Source organism: Plodia interpunctella, chromosome 7 (assembly GCF_027563975.2).
Source record: "Plodia interpunctella isolate USDA-ARS_2022_Savannah chromosome 7, ilPloInte3.2, whole genome shotgun sequence".
Lineage (NCBI taxonomy): Eukaryota > Metazoa > Arthropoda > Insecta > Lepidoptera > Pyralidae > Plodia > Plodia interpunctella.
Genome location: NC_071300.1, coordinates 7,500,473 through 7,528,382, shown reverse-complemented (window position 1 = coordinate 7,528,382; position 27,910 = coordinate 7,500,473). Strand labels below are relative to the sequence as shown.

General features: G+C 38.2%; 2 protein-coding genes across 4 annotated transcripts; one reads left to right on the top strand and one right to left on the bottom strand.

Moving 5' to 3' along the window:
• The first annotated feature begins 207 nt into the window (after positions 1 to 207).
• Positions 208 to 12,471, top strand: LOC128671395 (uncharacterized protein). 3 transcript variants are annotated; one of them, XM_053747842.1, is made up of 11 exons: positions 208 to 343; positions 5,016 to 5,184; positions 6,046 to 6,189; positions 6,643 to 6,863; positions 7,561 to 8,091; positions 8,212 to 8,553; positions 8,797 to 9,037; positions 9,548 to 9,731; positions 9,975 to 10,090; positions 10,531 to 10,721; positions 11,126 to 12,471. In XM_053747842.1, exons 2-11 carry the CDS (start codon positions 5,073 to 5,075, stop codon positions 11,264 to 11,266), a joined length of 2,223 nt encoding a protein of 740 aa, XP_053603817.1. In that variant the 5' UTR covers positions 208 to 343; positions 5,016 to 5,072; the 3' UTR covers positions 11,267 to 12,471. The 3 variants fall into 3 exon arrangements, with proteins under 3 accessions (XP_053603817.1, XP_053603818.1, XP_053603819.1); XM_053747843.1 differs by having other exon boundaries at positions 245 to 343; positions 5,019 to 5,184; XM_053747844.1 differs by lacking the exon at positions 208 to 343 and adding an exon at positions 390 to 537.
• On the bottom strand, positions 12,435 to 27,706 carry Dis3. The gene is made up of 15 exons (XM_053747841.1): positions 27,503 to 27,706; positions 27,085 to 27,413; positions 26,635 to 26,831; positions 26,029 to 26,255; positions 25,485 to 25,767; positions 24,822 to 24,992; positions 24,059 to 24,174; positions 23,529 to 23,784; positions 22,800 to 22,924; positions 17,280 to 17,450; positions 16,920 to 17,126; positions 16,146 to 16,366; positions 14,069 to 14,237; positions 13,244 to 13,384; positions 12,435 to 12,734 (listed from the first exon to the last, which is right to left on the bottom strand). The coding sequence occupies exons 1-15, from the start codon at positions 27,557 to 27,559 to the stop codon at positions 12,465 to 12,467; spliced, it is 2,940 nt and encodes a 979-aa protein (XP_053603816.1). The 5' UTR covers positions 27,560 to 27,706; the 3' UTR covers positions 12,435 to 12,464.
• Positions 27,707 to 27,910: the final 204 nt, after the last annotated feature.

Here is a 27,910-nt window from a genome sequence, read left to right as displayed (position 1 = left end):
CAACCAAATGCTTATTTTTCACTCGGCACGTTCAGTGACGCCAATGTCGGATTTTTTTTTAAATGCTTTGACAGTTTATACCTTTAAATGTACCTATAATATAATGAATATTAAACCTCATTTCTCTTTCTTCAAATAAATCGAAATGCAACAATTGACTACAGCGATATCGTGCAAGTTAACAAATATTTTGTTACTGTTGAACCTTGGTCAAGCCGCGATAAGCGCGGGAACGGAACGGAACCGGTCACTTGCGCCGGCACAGCTGAGGCGAGTTTGAAAGTTAGTTCCGAACTCGACTGACGTGAAACTGTGCTAGTTGCTGTCCCTTTTCTAATACGAGGTGGGTAATAGGCATTTTTATTTTGTTTTGATTGGTCTGTGAAGTATTTTATAATCGCCGTACACGTGTGAAGCTTAATTAAAATAAGTATATTTTTTAATTTAAAAAGAGATGAATATGTGAGACATGTTTAAGATTTTAATGGATAAGTTGGAAATGCATTTGCTAGTCGACAATGTGAGCCAATATCGCCGGTAATGTACAGATGTTTATGTTTTCGTATAAGTATAAATAAATCATTTTTTTTAATTCAAAACCAGATAAACATTTTAAAATAGATTTTTGTGTAATTCTTACCTAGCCAACATTATAGTTTATGTTGATTACGGGGAAAAGGGAAAATTTCAAGATAACGAGATTTTTGTTTTTGTTAGTTGTTTATATTGTTAACAATCGTTCATCTCAAAGCAAAAATAATGAATAATGCCTAAGCAAAGACTATGATTGATAACACTATCGCTGCAGCGGGTCACTCAGATACGAGAGTCAAGAAACGGCTGCGTAAAACACACATTTATTTGCAATTTAGGTACACACGATAAAATTTTTAAAATAAGAGTTGAAAACCGACCTAAATTTAAGCTTTCAGGGACCAAACAATATATATCAATCGAAACTGCAAAAATATTTTTCAAAGTCAAAGAATAAATATTTGTTTTCAACTCTGAACTGTATTCTAATTGCTGACAGTTTGCAATTTAATATATGAATTTACAAATATAAACTTACGTTAAATATAGTATGTACTTAGTAATTTTTTACAAATTGGATTTTATTATGAACATTTCTACGAGTAGGTATATTGGAAGAAATACTGATTAGTGAGAATAATAAATATAAACTCTTGTTGTGTATGATGTAAATACAAATAAACAACAAGATACGTACGATCCTTCGATGTTTATTCAAATTAAAATAAATTCAAGACTAGACCAACAAAAACAATAAACCTAATTAGCTAATAGAATGTATGCAGTCTGATTGTGCTTCACAATACTTGCAAAGAATAATATAATCTTTCCACTGTAATTACATAAGGCAAAATAAGTGCCTTATATTTAATCACAGACATTATACGGCTGAGTTATTCTTAAGATAAAATTAATTGAAGTGTAACAATACCTATTTAGTTTAGACTCAAACAGTCTCAGTCCACTCTCGCACTTGGCTCGCGTGGTGAGTGATGATAATGATCTTATTAGATCGACAGGGTCTATGTAATCTTCTATTGTAATTAGATTTATTAATTCAATAGAACGAAAGTGAAAAATATTAGCGTTTCATACATGAACACTGTTATGTTTTGTCTCGTTCTGTCAATGTCAAATTTTGTGAGTAGATTAGTAATTTCTTAGAATCTGAGTATCTGAGAATATAAGATTTACTCTAGACATAAGGTTATTGACAGTGATATAGGGACAAAACATTTGTAACTAAAATAAGTTTTAACTTTTAAGAAGGTAAAATAATAAGAGGGTAAAAGTTCTGTGTACCATAAGTACCTTTACTATAATCATTTACCTATACCTGCCTTGCCTAGATTTGTAATTAATCGTCTACAGTGCATCATATTCGATTTGAAAAAATCTTGCTGTGAATTTCATGCGGCAGGATATTTTAACATAGAATCCCATCTAGAATAGGTATTCAAATAAACAAACAATAGACAGAAATTTGGAGCATAAAGTTAGATGATGTTTTTTTTTCATCTTAATTTTATGGGTTAAGGAACTATATGTATGTTTAGGCCATTTCAGAATCCTCAAATTGGATTTCGCACGCACTGCGGGCCACAGAGTATATAAATGATAATAATGAATAATTCGCAGTAGGTACATCGAAGCGCGCCAGACAGTGTTATGGAAACCTTTCACTGCGGGTGAAAGTGAATCTGGTCGGAGAGACAGCGTAGGTGGCCATTTCGAATGAAAAGTTATCTCATTTTAAAATGAACAGATGACGGCAATCTACATTACTATGACCTACGTAATTCGTTGGTAAATGTCCAAACGCATATATGCATAGATCCATATTAATAATTATAAATCCGAAATACAGCTGGTTATATTGAAAATAGACAATAAAATGGTTTGAATGATACTTTTCTAAATATTTATATCTCAATAACAAACATCTAATTCTATTTTGCACTTGACCGATTGGAATATTACCTGCTGTGCGACATACCTACCTACGTACGCTATAAAAGGTGATGAAATGAGATAAGAGCCATTTACAACCTTTGTTAACACATGAAATAGGTAATTGAGTTTGTGTTTTAAGATTAAGGGGTTCAACGGTAGAATTTACTTACTGGATCAATTAAAAGATGATGGTAGCATCATCTCTTAATTGATCCAGTTAAGGACCTAAACTGATCTGCATCGACTTATTTTTAGTAAGTATGAATGCGATTCATTTTAGGTTCCGAATTTGAACTGAGTTTCATAGGAATCGTTCCGTAAAAGTTGATGGGAGGCCTGCTGGATGTAGTACCTACCTAGCTATTGTGCCACCGAATTTACAACGAAATATATCTCTTTCATTCTGGATCAAACATGAAACCATACCAAACATAAGATACCTACCTATATATAAAACGTGGTAAATAAAACTATTAAAATATTAAATGTACTTAGATACCTACCCATCATATACCTACCACGTGTATCTAAGCAAAACATAATAGTTTGAGATTTAAACGTGTCAGTCCTTATCACAGTTCGACAGACAAATAAACAACATTTAATCAAATCATTGTTACAGTGATTTTATTGTATGCTTAACTGGCTGACCCACTGATCAAGGTTTCCAGTGACGATGTTAACAGCCAAATTGTATGTGAAGCCGAATAAAACCTTTTTCCCCCGACTAACATTCGAATTTACTTGTTTTGAATAGAAATAGAAAATTATTTAGGTTTTCTTCCCAATTTCTACTTAATTTGATATTGGTTATATTTTCATTCTAACATAACATCGTTTTTATATCTTGCTAATGCAAGACCTGTGCATGCACCTGCCTTAGTCACAACTGAAAATCAGTGTATTGCTCTTCGGGTATTAGGTAGTACAGCTAAGTTGTGTCCTATTTGTGTTGCTGCAACCTATTTATTTCATTGTCTATATTGTTTTTTATTTGTATGTCTTGTTGCTGCTACAAATAAAGATTTATCTATCATAAAATTAAAATTTCCACTTCGTTTTCTCACACACTTTTCAAATTAGTTTTTAACCACGGCTTCCGCGTGTATTTCCCACGGGAGCAGTTATTTTTCCGTGATGAAAGGTACTTCAAGCCTTCTCCGTACTTCAATATACATATATGAAAAATTTCAAGAAGGTTGGTTGAGTGGTTAAAGCGTGAAGAGGTAGCAAATGAACAAACTTTATTTGCATTTATAATATTAGGATAATTAAAATTTCGGCCTAACTTTTTTTGTCATTTTATAAACCAGTGTTTATAAGGAAAGAAGAAGAAAATAGAGTTCACGACGCGGAAGGCTTCATATGGCACACTCGCTAATAACAACAACGTGGCCGATGCATTACTGACATTTCCACGATTACCGCGAGGCATTTTTCGAGTCACGAACTAGTATACATTAATAATTTAAATATGATACATACTACTACTACTGATTTTTTGTTCCCGTTGGTTCAGTGAAAGAATGAAAAACTTACCTACGAAACTACAAAAATAGTCTAAACATAAAGAGCAATATTTAGATATTGTTCTTTATGTTTAGACCAAACCAAATGTAAAAGATTTCTTCGCGCGCTAAATATGCTATCGGATTAAACTGTAATATTTGACCGATTACTGAGCTTTAAAAAGGCTTGTTAGATGTTAGTAAGAGATAAAATTGTACTTTTATTTAAATTATTAAAAATTTGAGTGAAAAATTTCCATCAATTCTTCGATTTCACAATGATTAAGTAAACCGGAAAATTGCATTGCCTTATTGTTCATAACTACAATCAACAAGTAGGTACCTATTAGCGTTTGGAATGACGGGGTCATGGCGAGAGATCAATAAACAAGATAAATTCTAATACAAAAGGATCCAATGACGTCATGAATACAGAGTGTAATTTCCCTCGCTTTACACATATCATCTCTATTTTCCCGTAAACAATCTATACATATAATAAAACCGTAAATGGGCTATATCTATACATAGATGATATTAAACTTTTTTTAATTTTTGTCTGTCTAAAACAAAAACTACTAGATATGATTTACAAGCTGCGCCCCGGGTCTTCGCTCCCGTGAGAATTTCGGGATAAAAATTACCCTATATCTTATTCTAGGTCATATTCTGCCCGTATACCAAATTTCATAACCATCTGTCCGTATATTTTGTGTGAAAGAGTAACAAATAATACGTCAACATCATCAGAAACTTTCGCATTCATAATATTAATAGGTTTGTTATTCTTCTATCTTTGCCGATTCACTAAAAAAGGTTAAGATGGGGTATAATTTTACAAGCTTTTGTTTAGTTTCAACAGTCCCGCACGATGTTTATTACAATTTCGTGACAAACAAATAAGTCATATCTCTTTTTTTTTTAACTTGCAACGAATTAAATACTTTTTGAAATTTGCCATACTTATTTTATTATTTCAAATGTTCTGTCATATAAATTAATGAAACTTATCATTTTCAGAAGATTTCATCATTTTTGACGCCATAAATGCGTGACCAGACAAAGTGATAAGTGAGCATGAGGGCTCCTCCGAGAAAGGCGCGATCGCGCTTGGCAGAGGAACTCTACACATACTGTGCTTTCTGGATCGTGCTGTCTGCGCTGCCGGCCTTGGCTTTATCTTATATCGGTGAGATATATTTACTCTTTCTCTCTTCTGAGCATGTTCGGTGCGCTAAAAACCCCATAAAATGTGGTCGTCCAAATCAAAAGGGAACTTATGGCGGCTAGCACTTAGCTCATTATTGCCGTTGTTCCAATACAAAACAACGGCAATAAGGCATAAGTCCCAGGCGCCATAAGGTCCCTTTTGATTTGGACGACCGCAAATTATGAAGATTCAGCTGTGGTTTTACGACTGGCTACATACAACAGCATTGGTAATGCTTTTTTTGCCTCATAGCTGTTAAGACTCTTCCATTAGTCGCCTCGTACAACATCCACAGAAGGATATGAAATGATACTACTCTAGGCCGGCTTTATTTCCTTTATGCTGAGTCACTGGGCTTTCTCCTAGTGGAACCCATTTTGATAACACAACTCATTGCGAAAGTATGCAGGACTTAGGAATGGGATTGTCGTATGATAACATAAAATATAAGGGCTATTTTACTACGCCATAGCTGCGTAGAGTTTTGTAGCCAATCGTAGCAGGATACACTCGTAGCAAACATTGCCATACTACTACACCGTAGCTTGTAATTGTGTCGTAGCCCATCAGCTACGAGATCGACTATGGCGTAGCTTATACTGTAGGTTTTTGCAATTGAAACGTCGTAGCCGCTACACCATCACTGTAAACCCAGAAATGAAATGCGCATGTATAAGGATAATTTATGAAAATAATCATAATAATTTTCTTAAAACAATGGTATATTATAATCTTAATTTTTTGCCTACATTATGCCAATACAAAGGCTAATAATTGTATTCCGCGTAGAATCTTGATTGTTCCCATTTCCCCAATTCCCTGTTTATTATATATTTGCAGTTGTTCGAGTTAGCAAACACTTATGGCTGAAACTGCTATCAAGCCGCTACCCTGGATTGGAGTTTATACGTACAGACACAGTGAGGTCACTACTCGACACTCATCGCAATCAGGGGATTATCAACGTACTCCTATGTGTCAAAGGTTAAAAGTATTATATTATTTGCTTATAATCATCGAAAGATGACGCATCAAGAACGTCTATTTTCTAATTGGAAAGTGTCAAGATGATTCCCATGAGTGCAGGAGTGCATTTGTAAATATATAGTTAAAATGACGAATGCCATGACAAAGATTTTCCGCCGAAAATTAACCGTTAAGTTTGAACCCGATATCAAAATTACGAAAACAAATGACAAATCGAAACCGCACAAATTCGACTGCGATTGTTATAAAAACTCAAAAATCTAAATATTTTCCGTATTGACCTTCACAGGCCCTCTTTATCGACCTTATTTGTCATTACCATCTCTAAAAAATATTTCAATTTAATCTATGTAGAGGAGAAACAGTCACATTCATGATAGATAGACAGACGGATTTAGTAATAGCCTTTAGGCACGGAAACCTGAAAATAAAAAATTAACAAAATTCCAGAAGTGCCCAACGTGGAAGAAATCCGTCGCCACGTGACCGAGCACCTGATGGACCGTCGCGACGCGGACGGCGAGCTGATGTTCCCCCGGCTGCGGCACCAGCTGGTCTCCTGCTGGGGCAACTACGCCTGGGACGAGTATGTCGTGTTCAGGCCAGATAACCACTTCATTGTGGCCAGCGGAGTGTATAGGGGCAGGCCGGTCACGGATAATAATATACAGGTAAGTTGATATTAAATGTTTGTTGTGATTCAGATTAATCAAGACTTTTTACAAAGATGTAATTTTCGCCACAAGCTTTTAATGTCGTCAGAGAGATGTTGTTGCATTCAACGCGTGACATAATAATGTCCATGCAGTAAACCACTGAAGTGTGATGGTGTTTCCATGAATACAATGTTATGGTAAGCATGACCAGATGGTGCCGGCCTGTTATCTCTTGGTACCCAGTTTCCTTTATCTGACCTCAAAAATAATTAACGAGAGATTAAAAGATTGAAAATTAAATGTCACAATACGTTACTTATCAGCATTCAAGAACTCCCGACGGCCCACGTTAGGAGCTTTTCTTCTGTGTACCATCAGGTCGAGCTTATCCATTGTTGCATTCATTGAAACTGAAGCGAATGGAATATGCAACTCTGTAGAACGATTGTTGCTTGCTGTTTCACCTGCTTCCGATTGGAAGCAGGTGAAATTTAAATTGCAATATTTGTTTATAGCTAAACATCGAGATTGGCAAAATTAAAATAAAAGCTGATTTATTTATCAGAAACTGTTAATTATATATTTCTTTTCATAGAAATCTCTCGTTAATTATTTTTGAGGTCAGATAAGAAACTGGGTACCAAGAGATAACTGGTCGGCGAATTATTCAAAAGAATAGGATACATTTATTTGTTTTGTACTAACATTTCAGGATTTCGTAAGCGAGACAGTATCGAAATACTTTCCGAGTGAGCAATCGCCTTGGCAGTACATAATCATACCGTGCATGTCTCCGGAGCCCAAATACTACATACTGATAAGAGTTCACCACTTACTTCTTACCGGGCGAAGATCCCTCAACATTGGCGACCTATTGCTTCTAGAGCAGTCAGCGAATCAACGCATACAGACGGAGTACTCGCAAGCGAGCCCATTGACAAAACTCTTCCCTAATCCATCCGCTATTCCCGAATTATGGGAAAAACTTAATGAGAATCTTTCAAATACATGGAATGAATTTGTGTCAGAATATGATCCCGTGGAAAGCCCCCGAGCGCTTAAAACTTTACCTGGAGTATTTCATGTCGCTGGATTGGTCCTTATTTCAAGCGTCAGTGCGTTAAGAGAACTTAATAAAAGAAGATCTATTGGAAGAGAGAGGACAGTTCCACCGATCACTGCCACTACCCTTCTAGCTGCTATTCAGAGGGAATGCAAAAGAAGAAATTTGACGATACCCAAGGTAATTTTTTTCTGTATAGTAAATAAAAAATAAGTTTAAATATTTGAAGTAATGAAGAAGTCTATATGGTTGTTTCCTTTTCCTTCTACTTTTATTGACCTAACATTCTTTAATTTCCAGGTCTTAATATCGCCTCTAGTAACAGTTGATCCTAGAAAGTGGCCTCAAAGACTGTTCAGTAGCGCTGTAACTACCACAAAAGAGTTTTTGAGACTTCCAGTAAGATTGAAAGACGAATTAGTAGCTCTCAATGAGATCCGATGTACGGGGCAGACGCGGCAGGCCCATACATTGGCGTGGAAGTATGGAGAACTCGGGCAGTTGTGTGCGAGAGCCACTGTGGAGGCATGGAGGGGAGTGGTGGAGACGTACAGAGCACCTGCCAAGTTGTGGGAAGACACGATTGGTGCAGACGACGGACAGAGACATTTGCTGCAAACTGTATCGCTTTGCGGGCGAAAGGTGGGTAACTGTGGTGGTTTAAATTATTCAAGTTTCTGTGACTTAAGTAGTAAAGACACAAAATTGTTTTGAAAATACTTATATAACTTAAATAAACAAATGTCTATATAAAAGTCTATTTACGGACGTATAGACGATTGATATTTTATAGTTTTTCTTTCTAACATAATAGCTAGTTTGTATATATACCTCGAAAATATAAGAGAGATCAATAAGATTAAAAAGTTTCGCACGACATTCCAGGTGGCAGCATGGTCGCGTCCCGTGCCGCGCGCGGGCATCGAGCGTGCGGCACGTGCCCTGGGCGTGTCATCTACAGATGTGGCTCTATTCGCGGCCACGGATGGGATTCGCGCCTTTTTCGAACAAGCTCACGCTGAACCACCGGAAACTGTACTGACCACGGCCAGAGCAGCGTCCGAAGATTTCTTGTTCACTTTCGCCGAGGGCCACGGGAAGAGAATTAAAAAGTCCCAGACCGGAGGTATTTTTTATTTATTACGAGCTAAGATTTACTAATACAACATTTTTATTAGTCTACGCGACACTGACGTGAAAATCAAAAATTTTGTCCATGCTTGGATGCATTGAGTTCCAGATACAATCTGGTCTTCATACAGACAACGTCATAGAACTTTGATATTATATGGATGGAATGATAAAATTGTGGTATTAGGTCATCGGCTGTCATAGCCGTTATTCGATTGCGGCAGCGGTGCAGCCAAAGACAGCTACGAGTATTGTTTTTGTTATTAATAGTACTTAATAATATTGCTCAAAAATAGCTAGTATAGCCTTTTTCGACTGCAACTATCGATAGTCAAACTTTCGATAATTCGGCAAGTCACTCTACACAGTCCACTACAGACATATCTATGTTATATTGATACGTGTAGCTTCGAGAAATATTATTCAACTTAGGACTTAGACTATATCATGGAAAAAAATGTGAATATGAAATATCAGAATGATTTCTTAGGCTGACATTTCCCAGGTATGATCTGCCTGTCGCTGCCGGTGGGCGCGACGCCGCGACGCATCGCGGCGGTGGTGGAGCGCGCGTGCGGCCGCCAGCGCGCGCTGGCGGGCGCGTGGGCCGCGCAGGCGCGCTGCGGGGCCCTGACCCGCGCCGTGCCTTCGCCTTTCGCTAAATTAACGCTCAACATGCTCTCGAGGCGGTAAGAATTTAATTCAGAAAAAAGATTATACCTGCTTACTTATTATAAAAAGTCCATCTTGTCTGTCCATCTGTCCGTCTTGTCTGTTCCCGATAAACTACTATACCTACGGATTTTCATGCGGTGTTTGCCAATAGATAGTGTGATTCCTGAGAAAGGTTTAGGTGTATAATTTATTATATTTTTCCCCGACCGAAGCCGGGACAAACTGCTAGTTTATTAATGAGTGCTTTGCATTTTCAGTTTTGCAGTATCGTATGCCGAGATAGATGCGCCGTTGGGTTCAAGGGAGAGAAAGACGCTATGGGGACAGGCCGTGGACTGCGTGGTATACTGGCGCCCGCCGCAAGCAAATATTAGTGAGTACCTACTTGGTTTTCTTTCATACTTTCGCAAATACTTAATCCTTTTCTGGACATTAATTAAAGTTCTTTAGTATCAAAGTACATTGTAGGCCTCAAGTCCCCACTCATGCCTCCATAGAAGAACCAACAATTTTTTAGGTCCTGTCTAGTTTCGGTCTGCCCTAAACATCAGATGTAGTTGGTGTGAGATGTATGAGCTTTTTTACAGTAAGCAAAAACCAGTAATGTACGTCCAAAACCGCTAAAATTTGGTAAACTGCTTATAGTGTGAAGGCGGCATACTTACTCCTATGGTGACTCAGTGACTCCGAAATGGATCTTGGTCTCCGAAATGAGAAAGCGCTTTAATCGTCTGTTCTGCTCTAGGTTCGCCATAAAACCTTATGCCTTAAAAGACAAGGCGTAAGATTATTGACTTTGAACATGTTTCGCAGGTATGTCGCTAACAGTAATCCAGTACGCAGACACGGTGCGATTGGCCGTGATGACGGACGCGCGGCTGTCGCCCGCGCACACCGTGCCGGCCACAAGATGGCCGCTCGCCATTGAGCAGCTCATAGCCAAGGTCGACCAGGAGATCGCGAGGATCGCCGCGCAGGCCAACCCTAATATCAATATCCCGCAGGTAACATCGGCAATGAAGAATTAAGTATTTTATTGTAATAATACTCGACACCGTTTGGTCTATCTTTCAGAAACTGTATGATTGTGTAATTTGTTTTTATGGTTGTTTTGGATTCGGAAATAAGAGTAGATACATCGTAAGGAATTCCGCACTCTACTCGATGATTTATCAGCTAGTGTGGGAAATGGAGAAAACATGATCCCATGATGTGTGTGTTTCCTCACGACCCTCATCGTCTTTTTCATAAGAATAAGAAAAATGAACGAACGTATAAATTTAGTCAATTAGGATATAAATGTACACCTTTCTTCTTTTGGAGTCTAAATAACAGACAAGTTGTATTAAGTAAAGCAATAAATAGCCAGCCACATCTGTCATTGACCTCCGTGTCTCACTTGTTACAGATAATTACGCCCCAAGAACAGCCGCCAAGAGAAGAAACGCAAGAAAGAGAAGAAGATACTCAATCCTCCCACTCTCTCCGCCCCCCTCCCCCCACCATGTCTAGTCCACCGCCATTCAGAAGGCGCGTCACTCATCACTAGAGCTAATTGATATAGGTTAATGGTTTTAGATTTAAATGATCACAAGTATAGAACATTTATGCGGAACGAACTCAAAGGGGATCGAGATGGCGAGATGATAATTTAATTTTGGTAACTTTGGTCATATTTTTGCCAGCATTGCCATTATCAACATTAAGTGTTTTACAGATATATTTAATAGTGTGTGGTCCTTGAAATAGTTACCGAAAATGTCATCTAGCCCTGGACTATCGGTGTCTATTCCGACCATTGGGTGCTCAGCGTTCTGCCAATGCTATTATATCCACGCCAGAGCGCGTAGGAATTCGCGTCAATAATGCGAATGCTATTATATCCACGCCAGAGAGCGTAGGAATTCCCGTCAATTATGCGTCTAGAAATTTTAGGTAGCTTTTTGAAACTACAATCGACATTAGTTTTGTTATGAAAAAGTAGTTAATAAGGAATACTTCATGGAGATGTAAGCTCGTAAGATTTTATTTGATGTTATTTAACCAAAGATGAGATTTAGTAATTAATGTAATGTGCGGTTACAGGCTTAAAATACTGTGTTAACAATCAATGTTGACACAATATTTAATCTTGTTTCGTTATTCTTTTTATAAATCCCTAGGAAAAAATATTAATCATTCTTAGCAATATGTCTTAGAATAAAAGATCGAATATAATTCTTAAGAATATTAGTGTGACGTGTGATGAAAGAATGTGCCTATTATTTAGTGTTATTCAATATTTAAAATATTTTTTCATATGTTTTTTTATAGTTAATTATCCGAATGAACAGATGCTATTTCACGTATAAGAAATGTAATTTTCCATGGACCAACACTTAACTTTTCTACGAATAATAACGAAACGATGGTCTAACTAACTTTTTGAACTATTCTGAGATGGTGTGGGACTTTTTGGTCTCATGTATTAGTACCACTTATCCCATGGAATTACTGGAACAAAATAGTCTCAGTTGTCCCATTAAAGGACAACTTGAGCCTCAGCCTCACTAGGCAATCAATAAAAAAAATATATAATAAAAATCCTTCTATACAACTGTTTAGACGGTTTTTTTCTAGACTGATAATATATAATTAAATTTGGGTATAGGCATCTCCATACACAATATAAAAGCTTTATATTGTAAGTTACATATGCGTCAAAATAAAAGTCATAATTGATATCAAACCTTTATTAGTACACTGTACTATTTCTTCTTGGACTTTTTCTTACTCCTATGCGCCTCCTTTTCTTTCCTCTTCTTCTTCTCCGGACCATCATCTACTTCCATTTGTTCCTCCTTTTCCCCTGATTTATCATCTTTCTCTTCAGGAACGTAGCTAAAACCTGGGATATGTGGCTCGACTAGTTGGAAGACAAGTTTGCGGTGTTGTAGGTTGGAACTGTCGAGGCTAAGACGAACCGTTAGCTCGTCAAAAGTTTTCAGGGTGACGTCGCCGCATTTTTGCAGGTTGTCCTGTAAAAGTATATGATGGTGCTAAAATATCTCTTAGAGAAATAAATACATTAAATATAAATAAATAAATATATTAGGACAAAGATACTAACTCAACGATACTATATTTTATAACAAATACAACATCCAAGACCCGGGCCAATCAGAAAAAGATCATTTTCCATCATGACCTGACCGGGGATTGAACCCAGGACCTCTGGGTGCAGTGGCAAGAACTTTACCACTGCGCCACCGAGGTCGTAAAAAAAATAAACAAATTACATTTTATTTTAGTCTTTGTATGGTCCCAGAAAATTATTTTCTAGAAGGATTTTTCCATTAATTCTGATGGCTCTTGTACTCCCTCTGATTAATATAAGATATCACAGATTTTAATTTTACGTTTTTCATTTTACTAGAAATTTGTAACAAATATATTGAGTCTAAAAAGCTACTCTATAAATTATACTTCAACCAACATATAGGTAATAGCTTTGCAGTAAAGCCCATACAATTTTTATTCTACTAACCTCCTCGTTATAAGTGAACATGTCTGATGGCAAGAACAGCGGTCCTTCGAGCCCGTACTTGGGAATGAGAACCTGTAATGCGTTCCGTTTCACCGCCAGCACCACCGCAGATTCTATCTCCACGCGGTTCTTGAATAAGATCTGTAAAATACACGAATATATATTAAAATTTTATTGCACTTGACCTAATGAGCTAAGAGCATTATCTAAAAAATAAACCTTTTTAATTTCGAAGATTCGGCTGTTATCTGACTGACCTGTCACGACATTCTTTTTGGGAATGTCATTATTGTCTATCCACTATAAAGGCTGTGTGTCGCCTCGTTAGTACGTCATCCAGAGAAGGATATCATCATCATTATCAACAGCCATTGAACGTCCCCACTGCTGGGGTACTGGCCTTCCTCATGATAAGGAAAATGGGCCATGACCCATGGGCGGGCCCATTGCGGATGGGCGGGTTTTAACAACTGCAAATACAAGCGGGACTACCGGCTTTACGTGCCTATCGAAGCACGGAAGGATATATAATGATCTCATTCTATGCCTCACGCCTAGATATCAAGATTCGCGTGGTTCACATAGTGAGTTCACATATCTGAATTAAAAAGATTTATATACTAGCGACAAGCTGTTTATGAAGAACTGTTTAAGAAGAAAAACAAATCTCAAAGGTTAAGACTGATTGATAAACTCCTAGTGTTGCCAGGCAAGAAGACACAGCCCTTTTTTTCTTTTTATAGATAAACTGTACATGGAACAACTACTGGGAATAAAACCCCTATAGTCTGTAGTCATACTACAGCTTGCCGAGTACCAACATACATGAGTGTTGAGAGCGACAGAGGCTCGTCCGGCATACTGCGCCTGTCGGTGGCGGTAGTTGAGGCTGTCGCACGTGAGGTCGCAGCGCTTGCCGTCCAGCAGCGCCGCGTGCGTCGCGTCCGCGCCCGCGCTCGCCGCCAGCAGGCGGTGCACGATCACGTCCGCGTATCTGTAAACGTTGCTGTGTAGATCTAGTGAACTACCACCTGATGGGAATTGGTCTCCACACCACAGTGTCACAAAAATCATCACTGCAAAATGAGCACCTAATAGTGGGTGCTGATTTTGCAGTGATGATCAACGATCAGTCCCTTGAGAGGGTTCAAGAAGCCAAAAATCTGGGTTTGGCTATAGACGGACAGCTGAAGTTCGAAACACATTTCGTTAGTCAAGAACTGTTGGAAAAAGAGAACATAATAAACGAACGACGATTGTCAACCAGTTCTCCTGCTGGTTTTTCTCCTGCAAAGATATAGAGACAACAAGAGATACATAACTCTTGTTGGGCATCAGTATCTATTAACCGACGACCTGGGTGGAGCAGTGGTAAAGTGAGTGCCCCTGAACCGAGAGGTCCCGGGTTCAATCCCCGGTCGGGTCATGATGGAAAATAATATTTTTCTGATTGGCCCGGGTCTTGGATGTTTATCTATATATATTTGTATTGTTTCTATATGTATTTGTTATAAAATATTGTATCGTTGAGTTAGTGTCCCATAACACAAGTCTCGAACTTACTTTGGGGCTAGTTCAATCTGTGTGATTTGTCCTAATATTTATTTATTTATTATCTTATTGCTCATACGCGTCGCCACCACCTGGTAACAGCTGAAAACCAGCGGTTGCCTAGCTTTATTAGGACAAAATCGTGCTGAGTTGTGACGAATTTGTGTTACTGTGACACACATATTGCATGCAATTAGTTTTTTTTATTTTACACATATTATAAATTTCATATATATTGTTTTTTTGTGCATTCCTGTAAATCTTGTGTAACAGTTAAAAATAAACATTTCTATCTATCCGCATCTTTAGATCAGGTAAAAAAATATTTATGTCGCAAGTTACTTACAACATAGATAAAGTAATAATAATCCACAATATGTTTTTGTATCACACTACACGCACAATTCCACGCAGTATAATATCCTCCTCTAGAGAGGAGGTTCCAAAAATTTTACCAGTCGACTTCTAAGCTTTTTATTAACGAAGTAGTATTGTAGACTTACCATTTACTTAACTAACTTATACTACACAATATCATTATTTCGCCAAAAGAAACCATAGCGCGTTTTAATATGAATTAGCGCCATCTAGTTGATAAGTTGAAAATATAGACAAAGGCAGGTGTGATGAAGCATGAAGCCAAGTCAGTTTGTTCTGTATGACAATATTATTAATTTTATGCAACGTCTATAGATTTAATATAATTTATAGAGTTGTCAATACTGAAATTCTAGGGACAAAGGGACCGGAACACCGGAAAAACGAACTATACAAACTGAACAGTTACACAAATTACCACGTGGGTGGTGGTACCAATGGGTGTAGTAAAATGCGTACAAATTGAGCACGCGAGGTTGTAATATTCCTATTGACTTTTTGTTCAGAGAAATACACCATGTTATATACACCATGGACTAATGCTCCATGGTGTATATAACAAATCAACCTGTTAAAAGAAAAAATAGGCGGATGGCGGATAGACGTCGCAAAGTGGAAAGGAATAGGCTATTCTATGGCATTACTAGCATAACTGGATATTGTGTGCACGTGTGTGTATTGTATGCCACGACACGCCCGTGTGTATGTGTGTATTATATTAATAAAAGCTTTTGCCCGCGCGAATTTCCCACGGGCAGTTATTATTCCGTGAAAAAAGTACCCTATGTCCTTCTCCATACTTAAAACTACATACAGAAAATTAAAGAATATTTGTTGAGTAGATAAAGCGTGAAAAGCGCAAACAAACTTACTTTTGCGTTTATAATATTAGTTGGATTTGAGAGTGAGTGTGTGACTGTACTATCGACGTCGTACTAGTGACGTGTGTGATAATATATATCTATACACTAACCTTCTAATAGGTGACGTAAAATGCGTATAAATTGGGCAGGCGAGACCATAATGGTAATATTCCTCTTGGCTCTTTGTTCCGCTGGAAAAATAGACCGCTTGTTGCATACATCGGGTGGCCATTATACGAAGCAATGTATTGAAGAACGGCCGGTCGGGGATGACGGCTGAGTCGAGAGATTTGGAGAACGATTTGTTGGTCGACACGTCTAGCTCGAAACCCTGTAAGTATTGTACAGGTCAGCAAAGTATTCGTATTTTGGTGAGCAAAAATTATTGGATAGCTAAACTAGCTAATCGGTCAATAACATATGTTCACTGAATATTTCTATATTGGATTGCAATTTATATCATTCTGAAAAGCAAATTTTTTTTTTTTTTGATGAGCCGAATTCTAAATAGGTATCGCATCACTCGTAGGCAGGCACACCTGCCACACGGGCAATCTAGGGTCTAAGGAAGGGAATGCATGTATTTAATAGAATAGGAAGGTAGTCCTACATCTCTTTCTTTTAAATACCAGCATTCATTTCTATAGTCCCTTTAATCGGAGCGTGTGTAGCCGGTCTTAGTTTTTTCAAAAAGTCATATCGGTAATTTTTTTTTGCACTCCGCTATGGCCAGTTATAGCGCTTTCCATAGCGTATATTATCACTTTTATTTATATACATTATCTCTTTTTGCCAAGATGTAAATAGTTACCTCTTGGCAGAAAGAGATAATGTATATAAACGAAAAAAAAACATAATAGGTTAGTTATGCCTAGTTACTGTACCTGTTGCCTGGCAGCCTTGAGGAAGTTGTGGAAGTTGGCGGGCGGGGGCGGGGGGTGGCGCCGCAGCAGCGCGCACTGCGGGAACTCCGCGCACAGCTTCTCGGCCACACTCACGTTGGCCAGCAACATGAACTCCTCCACCATGGAGTTCGTGTCCATTATCTTCTTCGCTTGCACTTCTATGGGGTCGTGGGTCTCCGAGTCCACCTGAGAATATATACTTTTTTATTTATTACTGAGCGCGTTACTGAGAGTTTGTTTTAGGTGAGGTGACCTCTCAGTTCAGAGGCAAGCACTTTACCACTGCGCCACCGAGGTCGTCAAATCATACTATGACGAATCTTGAACTTTAAAAATGACCTGGAACCGTATCTCCGGCGAGGCGAGCAGCAGCGCGCCGCGAGCCGCGCGCCGCCGCCGCAGCGCGCGCGCGAGCGCACGCAGCGAGCGCAGCGCGCGCGCCACCGCGTCCTCACGGCTGCTGTCGTCGATCGCCAGCTGCGCCTCGGCGTACGTCATGGCCGCTGCTGACTGTGGACACAAATTGTAAACAAATATCAAAATCTTTCATTTGACCCCTCAGTACTCACGCGGCCCGATCGTTGTTCATAATGGTGTAATAAACTCGAATGGTGAAATTGAACCTGTAGGATCTTGTCTGAGTATATATTTATAAATAATTATACTCGGTATTTGACAAAGATTATTTATTTAAGGGCTGGTAAATCACGAGCAATACATTTTAAAATCCAACAGCCAAGAATCGTCCATGACAGCATTTGTTTTTTAAAGAAAAGAAACATCGCGCAGGCGCGAGCTCGTCGTCACAGCGCATGCGCGTAGACAGCACTCCCCGGGTTGAAGATCATCTGAATGAAGGTCTCAAGGACCTGATAAGCATATGAAGCTTCAAAGTTACATCAGGTCATCATCTAGAGGAAGAGCACATAGGTTATTCCAGCCTCTTCTTATAGTCCCTTTCATGGTTTTTACTTCGGCGACACGGTTAATACCATCCGCTCCAGGATAGACTTGAATGACACGACCGAGAGACCAGAGCAGAGGCGGCGTTGACTTGTCTTTGATCAAAACAAGCGAGTTCATCTCGATATCATTCTTAGTTTGTTTCCATTTTGTCTTCTGTTGAAGAGTGCAGATATATTCATTGGTAAATCTATTCAAAAAATGTTGTTTTATAGCTTCGACTCGCTTATGACGCTGCAGCAATGTGATATTCACGTTGTCGGCGATTTGTGGATATGGCACGGAAGTCAGAGTTCGTCCAATCAAAAAATGTGAAGGAGTCAGGACAGAAAAGTCATTAGTTTCTGAGGAAAGAGGGATTAAAGGCCGCGAGTTTAATATCGCTTCGACTTGAGTGAGACAAGTTGACATTTCTTCATAGGTTAAATGAGTTAAATTCAGTATTCGACGTAAATGATGCTTCGTCGATCGGACAGCAGCTTCAGCCATCCCATTGAAATGAGGGGAATATGCAGGTGTAAAAAAGAAAGTAATACCTTCATCGGCTAAATCCTCAGTAAGGTTACGTTGAGAAAGAAAACTTTCTAGTTCATTGCATGCGCCTACGAAATTGGTCCCATTATCTGAGGTTATCGTTTTGGGTTTGCCGCGACGACTAATAAAACGGCGCAAAGCAGCTAAATAAGAATCTTTAGTCAGGTCCGTGACGAGCTCCAAGTGAACTGCCTTCACTGCTAAGCATACAAAAATACACAGGTATGATTTAATTAACTTGCAACCACGACCTTTTCGATCGGCTATCAAAATTGGCTCGGCATAGTCAACTGCACAGTGAAGAAAAGGAAATTCTAATTTGGTTCTAGAGACAGGTAATTGGCCCATGATGGGCTGTAAAGTTTGACTTTTGTGCCTAAAACATGTGACGCATTTTTTAACGATAAACCTAGCCAGATTCCTACCACCTAGAGCCCAGTATGACTGCCTTATGTCCGAAAGTAAAAGTTGCGGACCTGCATGTAAGAGCTTTAAATGTTGTCTACGAAAGATTAATTTAGTTAAATAATGTTTACAGCATACAAGAATCGGATGCTTTTGGTCATATGAGTAAGGAGATTTGTCAAGCCTTCCTCCTACTCTAATTAAATTGTCTGAATGAATAAACGGGGTCAAAGACAATAGTCTATTTTTAGATGGTAACTTGCCGTTATTTTTTAAGATTTTATATTCTTCAGGAAACATTTCAACCTGACCCTGCCTAAGAATAATAAATAAAGATTCACGTATTTCATCTGAAGTTAAACACTCTTTGCATTTGTTATTTTTATTTTTACAATTTTTTATAAACCGCTGTATGTAAGCGAGAGTATGAATAAGACGAGTGAGATTTGAATGTTTGTGTATAAGTGAAGACACAATATTCGTATTCTCTATATCAGAATTGGACTCCTGACTTAGATGACAGACTACGTCTGGTAGATCTCGTGTCTCACTTGAGTTAGGTATTTTTGGCCATAACTCCTCATTACAGGTTAAAAACTGGGGGCCAAACCACCACAGTGACAAATTGCTGACAAGATCAGCCTTCACCCCGCGAGAAACGAGATCCGCGGGATTATCGAGGGAAGGCACGTAGCTCCAGGTGCAGTTCACACTATTTTCATTAATTTCGTTCACGCGATTGCGAACAAAAGGTTTTAAACGATGTACAGGGGTTTTTAGCCACCCTAATACGATGGTGGAATCACACCAGTATCTGCAACTAACCTCTAACGTTATAGAATTCCTAACTTTAGCGCATAACCTTGATGCTAAGAGAGCTGCACAAAGCTCAAGGCGTGGCATCGTTGTTGGTTTCATTGGTGCTACTTTATTTTTGGATACAATCAAGTTAACATATACAACACCATCTTTAGTTATAGAACGAGCGTAAATACACGACCCGTAAGCACGCTCAGAGGCGTCAGAAAAAATGTGTAATTCTACCTTACAGAAATCATCTTGCAGTACCCATCTAGGAATTTTAATATTATTTAAAAAAGTTAACTGTCTCGAGAATGAAGTCCATTGTCCTTTTATATTTTCTGGTACTTCATCATCCCAACCTAACTTTAATGACCATATTTGTTGCAATATTATTTTTGCTTCTACCACTGCTAGGCCCACGAGCCCTAGGGGATCAAAAATTTGACTTATTACTGAAAGAATATTTCTTTTAGTGATTTTATATTTATCTTCAATATTTATTGAAAACGACAACGTATCACACTTAGGGCTCCAAATTAAACCTAAGGTTTTTGATGGAGTATTAGAATATTCAGATATATCTAAAAAATTATTTGAACTTGTTTCCTCTGACAACAATTGGTTTAATATTTCTTGACTATTTGATTTAAATTTTCTTAAATTAAATTTTGCTGACGATAATACATTAATTACTGCCTTCGTCTGTTTTACGACGCCCTCTTCAGTAAACCCTCCACTGAGATAATCGTCAACGTAAAAATCCCTTTTTATAGAGAGTTTTACAAGTACATCATCAACAGTTTCAGACAGAGAAGAAAGGCACTTGGTCGCTAAATACGGGGAGGAAGCAACTCCGTATGTAACAGTATTTAAAGTATATGTCTTAAGAGGTTGGGACGTGTCTGATCTAAATATTATTTGTTGTAACGAGCGCTGAGAAGGGTTAACATCTATAGCCCTATACATTTTCTCAATATCACCCGAAATCACATATTTATGTTGACGAAACCTTATAAGTATAGACACAAGGTCGTCTTGGACAGTAGGCCCTATCATTTGGATGTCATTGAGAGACAGCCCTGTTGTAGTAACTGCAGAAGCGTCAAATACCGTACGTAGTTTAGTAGTGGTACTTGATTCCCTAATTACACCGTGATGCGGTAGGTAATAATTTACAATACTACTATCACGTAAAGACAATGTATTTTCAGTCATATGACCGAGTTCTTCGTATTCACGCAAGAACTCCAAGTATTTATTTTTAAAACCAGGATCTCTACTGAACTTTCTTTCGAGAGAAAGGAAACGGATCTTAGCCATCACGTAAGAATCTCCTAATTCGTGAGGATCCTTTTTTAAGGGCATAGTCACAACGAAACGGCCTTCTTCATTACGGTAAGTATCTAACTTAAATTTATTTTCACAGGCACGTTCTTCAGTCGTAAATGCATATTTAGGCGAAATCGAATCTAATTCCCAAAATTGAGTTATACTTTCATCTTGATTTATGAAATTACACTGGTATGATTTAGTTTTGGCACGTGCTACATAACCTGAAACTAACCAACCTAATTTTGTTTCGTATAACTTTGGCATATTTTTACCCAAATCAATAGAATTGTTGCACATGACGTTCCAGAATACCTCTGCACCTACCAGTATGTCTACAGCGGCGGGAATATTAAATGAAGGGTCAGCCAACTGTACACCTGAAGGTATGAGAATGCTATCTATGTTTACAAGTTTGGACGGCAGTGCTTTTGTAATTTCGGGCAAAATAAGACAATTTATATCGGTTTTATAATCACTATGTAAGGACTCAATAGTAAGCTGACACGAGTATGTAGTTTTACACGTTTGATTACAGATACCTGATACCGTGGAGCGTACACCTCGCCTCGACAATCCCAGCTTACCGCATAATTCGCTGGTGACAAAATTTGCTGTACTCCCGTTATCTAAGAGGAGGCGAACAGTGTGTACGTCGCCCTTGTTATTTCGCACCCGCACGAGTGCTGTTGATAAAAGTACATGCGGAGAAGTATTATATGTAGTGTTAGCCGACAGAACGATAGAGTCTGTCAATTTGTCAGAACCTGACTGAGCAATGTCCGTTGTCAACGCGACAGTCTCTTGCATAGGCATAGATGAAGTTGAAGTTTCATCATGCTTGTGTAAATGTAATAATGTACTATGTTTGTACCTACAATAACGGCAGTGTGAAAGTCTGCATTTTACATGAGAATGGCCTGGGCGTAAACAATTTAAACAAACCTTCAAATCTCTTGCCTTCGAAATACGGTTTTCTATGGACAACTCCCTAAACTTATCACAATGATATAATAAATGACCAGATTTACACATAGGACATAAGTTCTCTTTGCGTGTATTAACTTTATCTGAACCACTGGATACATTTAAGAAAGATTTGTTTTTCGACGTGTCAGGGCATTGTCCTTTGTGCATTTTATTATTTTCCTCCAAGGATTCTAGCAGGTCTGCCCTGTTTCGTACAAATGTACAAAATATTTCGAGTGTAGGCGGTTCAGACAAGGTATTCCTCCCATTTCCTAAGAGTGGTGGAATCTAGTTTCGTAACCATCATGTGAACTATAAGAGTATCCCAGTGCTGGGTAGGTTGCTTCAAAATAGTGAGAGCCCTAATATTTTTATTAGTAACATCAATCAAATAACGCAGTGACTTGCTCGACTCTTTCGTTATTGACCCCATATTAAATAATGCTTGTACATGGTTATTCACCAATAGCCTAGAATTATCATAGCGCGCACACAATAACTCCCAAGCGGTTATATAATTCTCACTTGTGAAGTCAATATTTCGTATAATTATAGCGGCGCTTCCTACTAAAGAAGCTCGCAAATAATGAAATTTACTAATATCATCCAAATCTTTATTAGTGTGTATTAAAGAACTAAACGTATCTCTAAATTCGAGCCAATTCTGATAAGCACCATCAAATTCATTTGTTTTTTAAAGAAAAGAAACATCGCGCAGGCGCGAGCTCGTCGTCACAGCGCATGCGCGTAGACAGAACCTGTGAACCGAAAGGTCCCAGATTCGAATTCTACTCGTGCCACATTGTTGTCTGTGTATCTGTTTGTCGAGTAAACTAATAATAGAAGTGTAGAGACCTTTATGACGCTTTTGTGGAACTTTGTGGCCAGCACGTTAGCATTCTCGTCCATCTCCCACACGCACGAGAACGCCAGCCGCTCCTCGCCGCCGCGCAGCGAACACAGGTTCGAACTCAGCAATTCTGAAATTATTTAAATTAAAATTAATTATTTTTGTTACAGTATTTATTTTAAAGACAAAAGGCCTTTGCACAGTTGCACACTTAGACAAGCTATTAAAAAATTATTAATTCTTCAAAAAACATCTTTACGTATCACATAGTGACCTCGTACAACATCGAAGGAGAAAATAGAGTTTTCCTCCGGCCCGAGATCACTCACCAAAAAATTTAAATATCGTAAAAAAATTGACATAAAAACATTAGTGTTTTTTGAACTTTCGCGCCGTGAACACACACATTTTCCACGGGAACAGTTATTTTTCTATGTCCTTCTCCATAAATAATAGGTAATAAATACATCTATGCCAAATTTCATGAAGATTAGTTGAGTAGATCGAACGTGAAGAGGTAACAAAAAACAAACTTACTTTCTCATTTATAATATTAGTTAGGATTAGGATGCAGTTATGTAAAAAAAACATACTTTGCGTCTGGTACAGTATGGTATATCTAAGTATTTTATTTATTTCGATTTTTGAACCAAAATACAGGGACTGTTATTCTCAAGTTGAACTACTAGTAGTACTAAGGAATAAAGCGTTATCAAAGAGATAAAACAACTTACCAGGCACCATATCGATCCTTCTGTCCACTAAATAGACGGTAGTACCCCTAGCCGCGGCTTCCTTGTCGAGCGCAGTGTCGGGGCGCACGAAGTACGTGACGTCGGCTATGTGGACGCCCACTTCGAACTTCTTGAGTCCGTCGGCCGTGACCGATGGTAGCGGCCGCGCGTGCAGTGCGTCGTCTATATCCGTACAGCCGGGAGGATCCACGGAACATATAGTTAATGAGCGCAGGTCTACGCGCTTCTTTATCTCCTAGACAAAAATAAGGTTGAATTGAAATTATGATTTTGAAATCACAATCACGCCATCCGCAGCGTCGCAGTCGCTACTGAGTTTGAAAACAAAATAATTTTCAAACCAAATTGTTTGCAAATTATGGTCGTCATCGTCGAGATATGAATTCAGTCTGATTTTTTTTTTAATTTTTGATATTTCTTTTATTATTTTAGGATGATATGATGACGATTTTTTACAATATCTTTTTTACAGTATTGTTGCAGTGATATAGATAATCAAGCAGACAAACCTCAGGCGGTATGGTCCAGTCGTCGGGCGGCAGACACGCCAGCACGGCCTCACTGAACCGAGCGTGCGGGACGTCGTGCTCCAGCAATATCACCTCGTTTTCTGCATCTTTGTCGCCTGTCAAAAGTCGATTCGCAAATTTAGACAAGCTGATAAGCAAGGTTTGTATGGCGTGGTTTTCCTGGCAGATAATCTAGGTATTAAATACCTTACCTCGTCCCATCATCTGGGGTCGGCGCAAAATGTCTGTTAACCTCCACAATTCTCTATCTTCTGCCATATTTGGATCCACCCCCAGCAACCTCCCCTGACATAATCCATCCATCTCTTCCTAGGCCTTCCTCGTCCTCTATATCCATATACCTTCCTAAAAGCTTTCCTCAGTAAATGATTCTCTTCTCTCTTCATCACACCTCTAATATTATCATTTATAGGCGCAACTTATACCTATTAAAAATAAATAGGCTTTTTCAAAGGATTTTTTTTCACAAACTTGTTGTATAAACTTAGGTCCATGCTGAATATTATTGTGAATTAAATTGCACAATATGAACGACGAGAGTCCAGGTACCCGATCAAAATTGACCATTGCCAAATTTATACAGCTGTATAGTAACTGCTGCATAAATTTGTCAAGAAAATAAAACTTATCGATTTAGTCAAATATCCTGGTATGCGGTTCTCCCTCCAACGATTGCCCGGGTAGGGATATTACACTGTAGGAAACAAGTAAATATATCGACGGTGACATTAGCGTTCCTCACCAATAGGGCCCAAGGCCCGCACGAAGTGTCCGAGCGGGTAGCGGCTGTTCCGCGGCCACGAGTCCAGCGCGACCAGGATCCGCTGCGGCGCCAGCAGCGCGCTCTGGCGCGTCTCCAGCCGCACGCGCGGGATTCGCTTCTCGGCCGGAGCGAACAGGTGGCGGGTGGCCCCTGCCGTGTTATACAAACACCACCTCAAGCCCGGGTCACATTCAGATATATCCTAATCAGTGCAATTCTACACTTACATTATTCAAAATATGAACCTGGCTTTACTTTTAAAGGTATTAAACATTGTCTAAAGTAAAATAATTTTTTCAAACATATCCTCTTATTTTAAAATGTCATCTGCTTGAATAACATTTTTTTGTTGTCAATATCTTTCCTTGAGCAAATACTAATTTCCTTAAACACTGGATCCAGGTTCATTTATTGAAGTCACTAACATAGTATTTATTATGAAAGTATTTTAACTTTTATCGAAGTTGTTTCCAACCTAGTAGCTAGTATAGTTTGTAACTTTAAGAAATATAATATAAAATATGCTGCAAAACTTATTAAATTTACAGGAAAATCTTAAAAAAGTCACAGATTTTTATTATCCACTTACTATGAATTTATATGAAACAATGACATAGCTATACTCCACTCAAGAATACGAACCTGGAAACTTGCTGGGCATCAGTATTCCACAATACTGCCGCCACTTCCTCCTTATAATACCGACCACCTTCCCAGTAGGAGTTATATCATCATCCTTGTTATCCACAGGCTTAATAGCATTCAGGAGAACGGCCTCCTCTTCTAAAAGATCTCCAGGATCCTCAGCCTTGTCCTCTAGGACTATGTCACTGGGCCTTCTCCATTCTTCTTCTGGCAACACCTCAATGGCTACCACATCTCCATCCACTGCACGGTTGATGCCAATATGACCTTGTAGTAAAATCTGAAACATTATAATGTATGAATTTAGGATATAAATTTACATTTATTTTTATCATTAACTAATTACTTTTGATACTGTTTCCAAGATTCAATTTGCTTACTCCATAACTATAGGTTTTTATCTCCAAAACAGGATTTTTTTCATAAAAAATCAAATTAGTAAATTGGTGAATTTTTAGAGAAAATATATTTTATAAAGTCATCCATACGATTTGTATTTTTGTGTTCAATATAAAGTAATTTCGAAAATACAACAACTTACAGGTTTTTCGAAGCCATTGACATTTACAGTGCCCTCAAGAAAGTTGTCCCGAGAGGCATGAAATGTGCCCTGGTATAACTTGCCTCCCCTGATGCCTTCGTGGATCAGTGCCGGTGTCAGGTGGGCTGGATACAAGGCATCCTTGGAACAGCTTTCTGGTATCACATTTTTTGACAGTTTGTCGACAAGGCCAGGAAATCCGGATACATTTTCAATGTAGTCTTTTACTGAAAGAAATTATCTTTTATATTTATAAACCTCTAAAAGCAACAACCATGATCGCACATAATTAATTGAGATACAATAGATAAATAATCTCTTGAGTATGGGTAGACAATAAAATAGTGCTTTATAATCCTTACTAATATTAAAAAGAGGAAAGATTTGTATTTTTGTTTATTACCAATAAACCAATTTTAAAATATTTACCACAGAAATAGAGTATAACTACCATAGGAAACATAGGCTACATTTTATTAATCATAGATAAAGTTGCGGGCCTTTTTCTCCTAATAAAATATTACATCTCTTAAGAAGAATTCCTTAAATCAGCTTGTGGCTTTTGTAAATTTTCAGGTAATGATTTGAATAAATTTTGATGCTCACCAGAACAACATACTGTCCCCTCTTCTTGAGCTATCTTTCTGTTACTCTCATCATCAGTCAGCATTACAATCCTGGGGAACTGCCCGCTGACATTGTTAGCCGATATGTGTGATGCATACCACTGGGCAGCTTTACGTATAGCTCTGTCATTTCGGTCGTTTGCTTTTTCACCAGGCTTCCTCTCCACATAAGTATCTCTTTAATGTGAAATTGCATTTTAAATACCTAGTTACAAAATTTGCAAGGTCAAGAAATGTATGGACTGTGTGAGGGAGATGCAAAGGAGTGATGCCTTTTCTTTCCACAAGTCTCTGTTTCCTGTTGTACAAACAGGAAACAGAGACTTGTGGAAAGAAAAGGCATATAGCATCAACCACAAATAATGGGAAATGGGGAGAAAGATGATGATAAACACATGACTCTTAAATTACACAATACTGGGCCACTTACTTATGATGCTCATTAACAAACGAATAAAACTTCCTTTTTTTGTTTCCAATTATTTCTAGAAGTCTTTGGAAAATTGCAGTATTTTGATGTTTTACTTCCTCTAGAACGGTTTGTAAGATTATCACGTTAGTCAGGGCATCTTCTTCAAGAACGTCAATTTGATGAAGAACCACATTGGTGTCGAGGATCAAGTAGTGCGGGTAATCGAACAAAGCGCAAATGCTCTCTGGTTTGCACTCCAATACAAACTCATCATCCTTATGAGGGCAAATATTACACGCAGCTGAGCCACAAAGTAAATCGTCGCGGAGGTAATGTTCTCTAACAATCTGCAATGTGGAAAACAAGAGTTTATAATATCTTACTACTAAAATTCAATTAAATATGTATTTTTATCCAAACTCAAACATAACCTTACTTTCAAAATATTACCGCGTTTTGTTTTGGTCAAAAAGGTCTTTGTAGTCCACATCATGAAATATATTTAGCATATCGAGTAATGAGAAAAGCTATGTTCATGCGTACATAACGTATGAATTATTATTTATCTCAGAATTAAATTACAAAATTGTAATGAACTACAAAAAAACACAACTTGTGGTTCTTGTTGATCTTGCTTGCATTGCTTGTCACTGGTGAATGAATTTGAAATTGACAGCTGTCCGCAATACGAACCCGACATTTTGATAAACAAATTAACTAGGTAGGTCCCTATATCCGTATGTATAATATATTTATATACTCTTATATTTTAGGTTACACACTGAATCGGGTTTCATATATCATTATAACATAATATATTCCGTGTCAATCTCAACCTTGACGT